Source organism: Pseudorasbora parva, chromosome 13 (assembly GCF_024679245.1).
Source record: "Pseudorasbora parva isolate DD20220531a chromosome 13, ASM2467924v1, whole genome shotgun sequence".
NCBI lineage: Eukaryota > Metazoa > Chordata > Actinopteri > Cypriniformes > Gobionidae > Pseudorasbora > Pseudorasbora parva.
In genome coordinates this window covers 2,791,043-2,803,410 of record NC_090184.1, presented here as the reverse complement: position 1 = coordinate 2,803,410, position 12,368 = coordinate 2,791,043, and the positions used below count along the sequence as shown (strand labels likewise).

Sequence of the window (12,368 nt, the reverse complement as noted above, 5' to 3'; positions counted from 1 at the left end):
TGATTTCAAACCGTCAGTGACTGGTTAATAGGTGTTGTAATGCCATGTTGTAATTCTGTTTTCATCTGTCTGTGAGATGATGATAAAAGCTGTGCATGAACTAGCTTATACATTTTATTAAATGCTATACTGATGTGGCGTTTAAATATTGTGGCTTGAGAAAAAAAAAATATTTAGTGCATTTAGAAAGTTATAAAATGCAGACCTTTTTATTTTAATTTCTTACATTTTGTTATGCTGCAACCTTATGGTAAAATGCTTAAATTAATCCTAATAATAAGACACAACTGAACCCAGATTTGAAATGTATTTCAGGTTTATCTCATGTTTCTGGATCATCTTTGAAATGTTTGTAGAGTGTGAGTGGAGTCAATCTGTGAAAACTCAGTTGATTTTTTTCATGATTTGGAAAGGCACGCTAGGCTGGAGCTAAACTCGGCTGAAGACGGCCTTCCAGGAACAGGACACTGGTAAAACACACCTGAACCAGCTAAACAAGGTCTTCAGAGGTCTCGTTCATAAAGAGCGCTAAGAAAATTGGGGATTACAGTCCAAAACCTGACTTGAATTAACCACTTCAGTTCTACGCCCCACATTTGGGTCCAAATTTGCGTTATAATTATGTGTCATAATTTACGTCATAATTATTCGAAATATGCTGCAGAACTGAAGTGGTTAACCTAACACATTCGTCGGGGGAAAAGCAAATCCATAAAGGACCATTTAAGTTCACGCAATCGCAATAATTTGACCCAGGTTAAGTGAGTCAAGACAAAGCGTGCGTCTCAATCAGCTCCCTAGTTCAGTAGTCAGGACACTGATCAGGACATAGGTCAATGTGCTGACTCCCTGATGAGTGACCAGCCCTGACTACTGAACTAGGGAGCTGATTAAGACGCACCCAAAGTCCCTTTCAGGTACGTCATTTCACTTGGTGGCCATCTTTGAAACGACTATCCGGTGTGCAAGTTCAGCTCTTCTCTCTTTGAATGGGGAATCAAATTCTCCAAAGCTGTTCACCAAGCTCACGATTAAATTTCATATTTGAAAATATATTTAATATGTTTCTTATGCTCAAATATCGTTAAAAAGCTTCTTCGTCAGGCTGGAACAACGCGTCTCAGAACACTGACTGTTTCTATAGCAACTGCAGTGCATTTTTCATAGTAATGAAAGTACACCATTTTTCTATATCCTCCTATACACAGATCAGTCATAACATTATGACCTGATATTGTGTTATAACCTGACCCGTTGAGGCATGGACTCCACTAGACCCCTGAAGATGTGCTGTGGAATCCTTCACCAAGATGTTAGCAGCCGATCCTTTAAGTCCTGTAAGTTTGTGTCAGGAGCATTATCCTGCTGGAAGAGCCACAGCCACCAGAATACCGTTTCCATGAAAGGCTGAACATGGTCTCAGCAATGCTTAGGTAGGTGGAGCGTGTCAAAGTAACATCCACATGGATGGAGGACCCAAGGTTTCCCAGCAGAACATTGCCCAAAGCATCACACTGCCTCCGCCGGCTCGCCTTCTTCCCATAGTGCATCCTGGGGCCATGTGTTCCCCAGGTAAGCCACACACACACACCTGGTCATCCACGTGATGTAAAAGAACACGTGATTCCTCAGACCAGGCCACCTTCTTCCATTGCTCCGTGGTCCAGTTCTGATGCTCACGTGCCACTGTTGGTGCTTTCGGCGGGGTCAGGGGTCAGCATGGGCACCCTGACTGGTCAGCGGTTATGCCGCCCCATACGCAACAAACTGAGCTGCTCTGTGTATTCTGACAGCTTTCTATCAGAACCAGCATTAACTTCTGGAGCAGTTTGAGCTCCAGTAGCTCGTCTGTTTGATCAGACCACACGGGCCAGCCTTCGCTCCCCACGTGCATCAATGAGCCTTGGCCGCCCATGACCCTGTTCCTTCTTGCCCATTTCTCCTGCTTCTAACACATCAGCTTTGAGGACAAAATGTTCACTTGTTGCCTAATATATCCCACCCACTAACAGGAGCCGTGATGAAGAGATCATCAGTGTTATTCACTTCACCTGCCATTGTCATAATGTTATGCAGTCAGGTATACTCTAATTCGCAATCTGTAAATGTCTAGAAAGTCATGTAAATATTTCTATTTTGCTGCACATCAAACAGAGTGTAAAAACTCTAAAATATAAATGTTGCTCAAATATTTGTTGTTGGACATAAAATGTGCCATCGCCTATGTAAATATGTTGAATTTTTCTGTGTGGACTGTATTTTTTAACAGCATTTCATGATACATTCGGTCATGTTATTTTATGTTGTTTCATATTATTTAATTTCATAGTATGTTGTCTGCAGCATTTTATTTCAAAGTTGTAGTTTTTGTGGTTATATTAGTCTTGCATTTGATTGTACTTATGTTTATTGCAACAAACCGTCACGTATTGATTTGTATGTATTTGTAAATGAATGGATTTATTCAGTTTAGCGATTGTTCGCGCCTCCAGTCCTCTAGGTGGCGGGACGCCCGATGGCTCGTGTAGTGGACGTCATCAACATGCGCGAGTCAGGAGCAGCATGAGCTGAAGTGTAGGGATCAAAAGTGTTGCTCACATTAATAATATAATCATGCCGATGAAGGGAAGATTCCCCATCCGGAGGACGCTGGAGTATCTGCAGAAAGGAGAACTCGTGTTTCAGAGGTCGGTGAAGATTATGACCGTCAATTACAACACACACGGAGATCTGAGTGATGGAGCAAGGTCAGAAAACAACCTCATGACTCTATTCGACATTTTAAAGAAATGTGTTATTCAGAGAGAGTTAGTTGTTCTCACCATCAGTGTGGCGGATATAAATACTTTGTGTTGTGTAATGTCGGAAGAAGGGTATCAAAGATCACAACCCAGAACACCCTAGCAACCACCCATAACACTCTAGCAACACCATAGCAACCACCCAGAACACTAGTGTCTTCATAGCAACCACCCAGAACACTTTAGCAACACCATAACAACCACCCAGAACACTAGCAATACCATAGCAACCACCCAGATCACGGTAGCAACACCTTGGCAACCGCTCAGGACACTAGCAACCCTCCAGAACACCCTAGCAACTGCACAGAACAGCCTAGCAACTGCACAGAACAGCCTAGCAACAGAACACCTTAGCCACCACTTAGCAACTGCCAAAACACCTGCAGTGCCGTTTTTGGCCACAATCTTACATACACTTCCTTTAATATTAATTAATTATTCATTAATAAAAACAAATTCATTTAGTTTTCCGGGATGAAAACACTTCAATCTTTTCAAGTGTTTCTGCAGAAATGCCATGATATGGGCTTAAGAGTCACAAGTTTTTGTGTTTTAAGATAACTTTTCTTGCACGTTTTTATTTTTTATCATGTGCCGTTTATATTCGTATTACATTTTTTTAAAACTGTATATACACTCGTGTATGAGAAGGATAATGTTCATGTGTTTGACAGGAAGTTCGTGTTCTTCAACATCCCTCAAATCCAGTACAAAAACCCCTGGGTTCAAATAATGATGTTCAAGAACATGACGCCGTCCCCCTTCCTGCGCTTCTACCTCGGTGAGTGTTCCTCTCAGTGTTGATCTGTGATGGTGTGTGTGTGTGTGTTCAGATGTTCCTCAGTGTTCCTCTCAGTGTTGATCTGTGACGGTGTGTGTGTGTGTGTGTGTTCAGATGTTCCTCAGTGTTCCTCTCAGTGTTGATCTGTGACGGTGTGTGTGTGTGTGTGTGTTCAGATGTTCCTCAGTGTTCCTCTCAGTGTTGATCTGTGACGGTGTGTGTGTGTGTTCAGATGTTCCCTTAGTGTTCCTCTCAGTGTTGATCTGTGACGGTGTGTGTGTGTGTTCAGATGTTCTTCAGTGTTCCTCTCAGTGTTGATCTGTGATGGTGTGTGTGTGTGTGTTCAGATGTTCATCAGTGTTCCTCTCAGTGTTGATCTGTGACGGTGTGTGTGTGTGTTCAGATGTTCCTCAGTGTTCCTCTCAGTGTTCCTCTCAGTGTTGATCTGTGACGGTGTGTGTGTGTGTTCAGATGTTCCTCAGTGTTCCTCTCAGTGTTGATCTGTGACGGTGTGTGTGTGTGTTCAGATGTTCCTCAGTGTTCCTCTCAGTGTTGATCTGTGACGGTGTGTGTGTGTGTTCAGATGTTCCTCAGTGTTCCTCTCAGTGTTGATCTGTGACGGTGTGTGTGTGTGTTCAGATGTTCCTCAGTGTTCCTCTCAGTGTTGATCTGTGACGGTGTGTGTGTGTGTTCAGATGTTCATCAGTGTTCCTCTCAGTGTTGATCTGTGACGGTGTGTGTGTGTGTTCAGATGTTCCTCAGTGTTCCTCTCAGTGTTGATCTGTGACGGTGTGTGTGTGTGTTCAGATGTTCCTCAGTGTTCCTCTCAGTGTTGATCTGTGACGGTGTGTGTGTGTTCAGATGTTCCTCAGTGTTCCTCTCAGTGTTGATCTGTGACAGTGTGTGTGTGTGTTCAGATGTTCATCAGTGTTCCACTCAGTGTTGATCTGTGACGGTGTGTGTGTGTTCAGATGTTCCTCAGTGTTCCTCTCAGTGTTGATCTGTGACGGTGTGTGTGTGTGTTCAGATGTTCCTCAGTGTTCCTCTCAGTGTTGATCTGTGACGGTGTGTGTGTGTGTTCAGATGTTCATCAGTGTTCCTCTCAGTGTTGATCTGTGACGGTGTGTGTGTGTGTGTTCAGATGTTCCTCAGTGTTCCTCTCAGTGTTGATCTGTGACGGTGTGTGTGTGTGTGTGGGTGTGTGTTCAGATGATCATCAGTGTTCCTCTCAGTGTTGATCTGTGACGGTGTGTGTGTGTGTTCAGATGTTCCTCAGTGTTCCTCTCAGTGTTGATCTGTGACGGTGTGTGTGTGTGTTCAGATGTTCCTCAGTGTTCCTCTCAGTGTTGATCTGTGACGGTGTGTGTGTGTGTTCAGATGTTCATCAGTGTTCCTCTCAGTGTTGATCTGTGACGGTGTGTGTGTGTGTGTTCAGATGTTCCTCAGTGTTCCTCTCAGTGTTGATCTGTGACGGTGTGTGTGTGTGTTCAGATGTTCCTCAGTGTTCCTCTCAGTGTTGATCTGTGACGGTGTGTGTGTGTGTTCAGATGTTCCTCAGTGTTCCTCTCAGTGTTGATCTGTGACGGTGTGTGTGTGTGTTCAGATGTTCCTCAGTGTTCCTCTCAGTGTTGATCTGTGACGGTGTGTGTGTGTGTTCAGATGTTCCTCAGTGTTCCTCTCAGTGTTGATCTGTGACGGTGTGTGTGTGTTCAGATGTTCCTCAGTGTTCCTCTCAGTGTTGATCTGTGATGGTGTGTGTGTGTGTGTTCAGATGTTCATCAGTGTTCCTCTCAGTGTTGATCTGTGACGGTGTGTGTGTGTGTGTTCAGATGTTCCTCAGTGTTCCTCTCAGTGTTGATCTGTGACGGTGTGTGTGTGTGTTCAGATGTTCCTCAGTGTTCCTCTCAGTGTTGATCTGTGACGGTGTGTGTGTGTGTTCAGATGTTCATCAGTGTTCCTCTCAGTGTTGATCTGTGACGGTGTGTGTGTGTGTTCAGATGTTCATCAGTGTTCCTCTCAGTGTTGATCTGTGACGGTGTGTGTGTGTGTTCAGATGTTCCTCAGTGTTCCTCTCAGTGTTGATCTGTGACGGTGTGTGTGTGTTCAGATGTTCCTCAGTGTTCCTCTCAGTGTTGATCTGTGACGGTGTGTGTGTGTGTTCAGATGTTCATCAGTGTTCCACTCAGTGTTGATCTGTGACGGTGTGTGTGTGTGTTCAGATGTTCCTCAGTGTTCCTCTCAGTGTTGATCTGTGACGGTGTGTGTGTGTGTTCAGATGTTCCTCAGTGTTCCTCTCAGTGTTCCTCTCAGTGTTGATCTGTGACGGTGTGTGTGTGTGTGTTCAGATGTTCCTCAGTGTTCCTCTCAGTGTTGATCTGTGACGGTGTGTGTGTGTGTTCAGATGTTCATCAGTGTTCCTCTCAGTGTTGATCTGTGACGGTGTGTGTGTGTGTGTTCAGATGTTCCTCAGTGTTCCTCTCAGTGTTGATCTGTGACGGTGTGTGTGTGTTCAGATGATCATCAGTGTTCCTCTCAGTGTTGATCTGTGACGGTGTGTGTGTGTGTTCAGATGTTCCTCAGTGTTCCTCTCAGTGTTCCTCTCAGTGTTGATCTGTGACGGTGTGTGTGTGTTCAGATGTTCCTCAGTGTTCCTCTCAGTGTTGATCTGTGACGGTGTGTGTGTGTGTTCAGATGTTCCTCAGTGTTCCTCTCAGTGTTCCTCTCAGTGTTGATCTGTGACGGTGTGTGTGTGTGTGTTCAGATGTTCCTCAGTGTTCCTCTCAGTGTTGATCTGTGACGGTGTGTGTGTGTGTTCAGATGTTCATCAGTGTTCCTCTCAGTGTTGATCTGTGACGGTGTGTGTGTGTGTGTTCAGATGTTCCTCAGTGTTCCTCTCAGTGTTGATCTGTGACGGTGTGTGTGTGTGTGTGTGTTCAGATGATCATCAGTGTTCCTCTCAGTGTTGATCTGTGACGGTGTGTGTGTGTCTTCAGATGTTCCTCAGTGTTCCTCTCAGTGTTCCTCTCAGTGTTGATCTGTGACGGTGTGTGTGTGTGTTCAGATGTTCCTCAGTGTTCCTCTCAGTGTTGATCTGTGACGGTGTGTGTGTGTGTTCAGATGTTCATCAGTGTTCCTCTCAGTGTTGATCTGTGACGGTGTGTGTGTGTGTTCAGATGTTCATCAGTGTTCCTCTCAGTGTTGATCTGTGACGGTGTGTGTGTGTGTTCAGATGTTCCTCAGTGTTCCTCTCAGTGTTGATCTGTGACGGTGTGTGTGTGTGTTCAGATGTTCCTCAGTGTTCCTCTCAGTGTTGATCTGTGACGGTGTGTGTGTGTGTTCAGATGTTCCTCAGTGTTCCTCTCAGTGTTGATCTGTGACGGTGTGTGTGTGTGTTCAGATGTTCCTCAGTGTTCCTCTCAGTGTTGATCTGTGACGGTGTGTGTGTGTGTTCAGATGTTCCTCAGTGTTCCTCTCAGTGTTGATCTGTGACGGTGTGTGTGTGTTCAGATGTTCATCAGTGTTCCTCTCAGTGTTGATCTGTGACGGTGTGTGTGTGTTCAGATGTTCCTCAGTGTTCCTCTCAGTGTTGATCTGTGACGGTGTGTGTGTGTTCAGATGTTCCTCAGTGTTCCTCTCAGTGTTGATCTGTGACGGTGTGTGTGTGTTCAGATGTTCCTCAGTGTTCCTCTCAGTGTTGATTTGTGACGGTGTGTGTGTGTGTTCAGATGTTCCTCAGTGTTCCTCTCATTGTTGATCTGTGACGGTGTGTGTGTGTTCAGATGTTCCTCAGTGTTCCTCTCAGTGTTGATCTGTGACGGTGTGTATGTGTGTTCAGATGTTCCTCAGTGTTCCTCTTAGTGTTGATCTGTGACGGTGTGTGTGTGTTCAGATGTTCCCCAGTGCTCCTCTCAGTGTTGATCCGTGACGGTGTGTGTGTGTTCAGATGTTCCTCAGTGTTCCTCTCAGTGTTGATCTGTGACGGTGTGTGTGTGTTCAGATGTTCGTGTTCCTCTCAGTCTTGATCTGTGACGGTGTGTGTGTGTTCAGATGTTCCTCAGTGATCCTCTCAGTGTTGATCTGTGACGGTGTGTGTGTGTTCAGATGTTCCTCAGTGTTCCTCTCAGTGTTGATCTGTGGAGGTGTGTGTGTGTGTGTTCAGATGTTCCTCAGTGTTCCTCTCAGTGTTGATCTGTGACGGTGTGTGTGTGTTCAGATGTTCCTCAGTGTTCCTCTCAGTGTTGATCTGTGACGGTGTGTGTGTGTTCAGATGTTCCTCAGTGTTCCTCTCAGTGTTGATCTGTGACGGTGTGTGTGTGTTCAGATGTTCCTCAGTGTTCCTCTCAGTGTTGATCTGTGACGTTGTGTGTGTGTGTTCAGATGTTCCTCAGTGTTCCTCTCAGTGTTGATCTGTGACGGTGTGTGTGTGTGTGTTCAGATGTTCCTCAGTGTTCCTCTCAGTGTTGATCTGTGAGGGTGTGTGTGTGTTCAGATGTTCCTCAGTGTTCCTCTCAGTGTTGATCTGTGACTGTGTGTGTGTGTGTTCAGATGTTCCTCAGTGTTCCTCTCAGTGTTGATCTGTGACGGTGTGTGTGTTCAGATGTTCCTCAGTGTTCCTCTCAGTGTTGATCTGTGACGGTGTGTGTGTGTGTTCAGATGTTCCTCAGTGTTCCTCTCAGTGTTGATCTGTGACGGTGTGTGTGTGTGTTCAGATGTTCCTCGGTGTTCCTCTCAGTGTTGATCTGTGACGGTGTGTGTGTGTGTTCAGATGTTCCTCAGTGTTCCTCTCAGTGTTGATCTGTGACGGTGTGTGTGTGTGTTCAGATGTTCCTCAGTGTTCCTCTCAGTGTTGATCTGTGACGGTGTGTGTGTGTGTTCAGATGTTCCTCAGTGTTCCTCTCAGTGTTGATCTGTGACGGTGTGTGTGTGTGTTCAGATGTTCCTCAGTGTTCCTCTCAGTGTTGATCTGTGACGGTGTGTGTGTGTGTTCAGATGTTCCTCAGTGTTCCTCTTAGTGTTGATCTGTGACTGTGTGTGTGTGTGTTCAGATGTTCCTCAGTGTTCCTCTCAGTGTTGATCTGTGACGGTGTGTGTGTGTGTCTTCAGATGTTCCTCAGTGTTCCTCTCAGTGTTGATCTGTGACGGTGTGTGTGTGTGTGTTCAGATGTTCCTCAGTGTTCCTCTCAGTGTTGATCTGTGACGGTGTGTGTGTGTGTTCAGATGTTCCTCAGTGTTGATCTGTGACTGTGTGTGTGTGTGTTCAGATGTTCCTCAGTGTTCCTCTCAGTGTTGATCTGTGACGGTGTGTGTGTGTGTTCAGATGTTCCTCAGTGTTCCTCTTAGTGTTGATCTGTGACGGTGTGTGTGTGTGTTCAGATGTTCCTCAGTGTTCCTCTCAGTGTTGATCTGTGACTGTGTGTGTATGTGTGTTCAGATGTTCCTCAGTGTTCCTCTCAGTGTTGATCTGTGACGGTGTGTGTGTGTGTTCAGATGTTCCTCAGTGTTCCTCTCAGTGTTGATCTGTGACGGTGTGTGTATGTGTGTTCAGATGTTCCTCAGTGTTCCTCTTAGTGTTGATCTGTGACGGTGTGTGTGTGTGTTCAGATGTTCCTCAGTGTTGATCTGTGACCATGTGTGTGTGAGTGTGTGTTCAGATGATACTCTCAGTGTTGGTCTGTGACGGTGTGTGTGTGTATGTTTGTGTGAGTGTGTGTTCAGAGGATCCTCTCAGTGTTGATCTGTTATGGTGTGTGTGTGAGTGTGTGTTCAGATGATCCTCTCAGTGTTGATCTGTGACGGTGTGTGTGTGTGTGTGTGTTCAGATGATCCTCTCAGTGTTGGTCTGTGACGGTGTGTGTACTCTAACTCTGTGTGTGTGTGTTCAGATGATGGAGAGCAGGTGCTGGTGGACGTGGAAGGAAAGGCCCATACAGAGATCACACAGCATGTGAAGAAGATCCTCGGCAAGCCGGAGTGAGTGCAGTTCAGAATGTGCTTTAAAGAGAACATGAGCTCAAACTTTATATTAGGAGTCTTCCACTACTTTCCCATTGGAAAATCTTTAAAGGATAGTTCACCCATGATGTGTATCTGCTGACCCCCAGGGCGTCCGAGATGTAGGTGTGTTTGTTTCTTCAGGAGAACACAAATGAAGGTTTTTAACTCAACCGTTGCTCGTATAATGCGTGTCAATGGGGTGTATATCTATGAGAGGAAAAAACACACAGACATACGAATCCATATTAAACCCTGCGGCTCGTGGAGACACATTGATGACACGAAACGATCGCTTTCTGCCAGAAACACAACAGTATTTGTGTTATTTTTTACCTCATATCAATGTCAAATGAGGCATCTATGCAAATGTGTCCTATGATCGCGCCGGGATTTTGATCATCTTCGACAGAAGTAATGGCGTTGGGAACACTAGATGAGATTCGTCTGATGTGAGGTAAAAAATAACACAAATACTGTTGTGTTTCTGGCAGAAAGCGATCGTTTCGTGTCTTAAGACATCAGCGTGTCGTCACGAGCCTCAGGGTTTAATATGGATTCGTATATCATGGAGATACAGATTCTGCTCCATCTGGAGCCAGTCTCTAGAGGCCTGTCAATGAATTGAGTTTAAGGGTGCTTTCACACTTGGTTCGATTGCCTGGACCGAACCAGTGTTCGATTGCTCCCCCTCACCCGCTGGACTGTGCTCATATTATATTATTTGGGTCTGAACCAAGCGGCTCCTCCCCCGTTTCTCTTGATGCCAACACAGAAGTGACTTAGACTACAATTCATCGACAGGCCACTAGGGACAGACTCCAGAAGGAGCAGAATTTTGTTAAAATGCCCAACTTTACAGCTGAATAAAACATGTTCACAGCCTGGGACAAATTGTGGTTTTGGTCTATACGGCTAATTTTGGCCTTCATGACGACTGAGGGGGGGTTAATCTTTTTATAACTCATTCGTTTAACTCATTCGTGAAACAAACCCCAGACCACCTTTTTAAGCGGACTCGGTACGGTTCACGGATGCGCACCTGAGTTGAAAGACCGCGTTCACATCATCCAAAACGAACCAAACTCTGTCAATCAAACCCGGGGGTGAAAACTGCTAGTGTGTAAGCACCCTAAGTCACTTCCGTATTGGTTTCAAGAGAGAATTTGCTTCTGTGACTGGGAAACTTCGCCTACTTTGATTTTGATCGGCCATCTCAATCATTTTGACATTGACGAGCGCTAAAAAGATCTAAATTTATAATCAAACTGCCTTGTGTAACTCATCCTGATCACATTGACCACAAAATAATATGTGTATCTGTGTCTCTTTCTGTCCACAGTAAAGTTCTCGAAGCTGAAGCTCTGGCTAAGATGGAGCTGTCAAACCCGGCTAACTTCGGGCACAAGAAATATTTCCTGCGGGAGTGTATGAGTGAAGTGGAGGGGCAAGTTCCTCATCCCGGCCTTGTCCCGCTTCCCAAAGAGATGACTGGCAAATACAGGGCCAAACTAGCTGCGTCCTCCGACGATTAAAAACTCTGAACACGAGAAACACTTTGGACTCATTATGGTCTCTAATGGGGTTTTGCTGAGTGAACATGATTAACCCGTTAGGTAAACTGTGATGAGGACTATGGGAAGCAAACTGGGTTAAATGAATGCTTTGACCACATTTTCATTCAGTTGGTTTTATTAATGATTAGTGTTACATTTGATACCTGATATTGCTCGGTGTGAACATACAACATTATCCAAAAGCTACTGGACAGGTTGTTAATATTACACACAAATGTTGCTCGGTTGACAAAAACACATGTATATCACAAAAAGCCACTATATCTCTCACTGTAATCTAAAGGAAATAAATCAGCTCTTCAAATACAGTATATATCCTGTACAGGAAAGCCTTGAGTGTGTTTGATGACTGTTTGTGATGGATACAGTGAACAATTACTAAAACATGCAAACGAAACTGTGATTTAAGCATAACTTTAAGCACAAGTTCAACACTTTATAGCACTGGATCTATTTGTATAAGTGCTAAATCATTTAGGCGCAACAGAAATCAGTATTTAAATAGAAAACTAAATTATATATACAGGTCTAAATTACATCCGACATTGATTAGACAAATCAAATGTTGTGTTCCAATCAAGAAAGAAATACATAAAGGTTCGGTAAACACAATTCACATGTTTGAGTGAATAATCACTCTGACATTTAAAGGGTTAGTTCACCCAAATATGAAAATGACCCCATGATTTACTCCCCCTCATGTCATCATAGGTGTGTATAACTTTATTCTTTCAGTCGAATAAAACCAGAGTTATATTAAAAAATGTCCAGGGCTGGCCCATAATATTGCATCCATCCATCATATAACTGCTCCACACGGCTCTGGGGGTTAATAAAGGCCCTTTGAAGTGAATCGATGGGTTTGTGTCAAAAAAATATCCATATTTAACACGTTATAGGTTAAAATATCTAGCTTCCAGCGGACCGTCTTCTAGAGTCAACTCAAGCCTCATGCACACCGGGACGATTATCGCCAGAGTTTTGACGCGTCTTTATGTTCATACCCGAGCGATTTTCACTGGTGATGCGCTGCGTTAACGTGCAAATTCACTTCCTGACAGTAGATGGCGCTTTTGATTTGATTGCAGATGGAAACTCGCCATCGAATCCTATTTAATCTGTACTTCCTCTCCATAACTCCCTCTGATGGAGCTTTTTGTAGTCACTGGCGTTTGTCCTACAGTTCTTTGTTTTCAGACACAGAGACACCACATT

General features: G+C 44.5%; 1 protein-coding gene across 1 annotated transcript; it reads left to right on the top strand.

Moving 5' to 3' along the window:
* The first annotated feature begins 2,516 nt into the window (after positions 1 to 2,516).
* mrps25 (mitochondrial ribosomal protein S25) lies at positions 2,517 to 12,347 on the top strand. Its single transcript, XM_067412428.1, has 4 exons — positions 2,517 to 2,747; positions 3,479 to 3,585; positions 9,468 to 9,555; positions 10,919 to 12,347. Exons 1-4 carry the CDS (start codon positions 2,614 to 2,616, stop codon positions 11,109 to 11,111), a joined length of 522 nt encoding a protein of 173 aa, XP_067268529.1. The 5' UTR covers positions 2,517 to 2,613; the 3' UTR covers positions 11,112 to 12,347.
* The last annotated feature ends 21 nt before the right edge of the window (positions 12,348 to 12,368 follow it).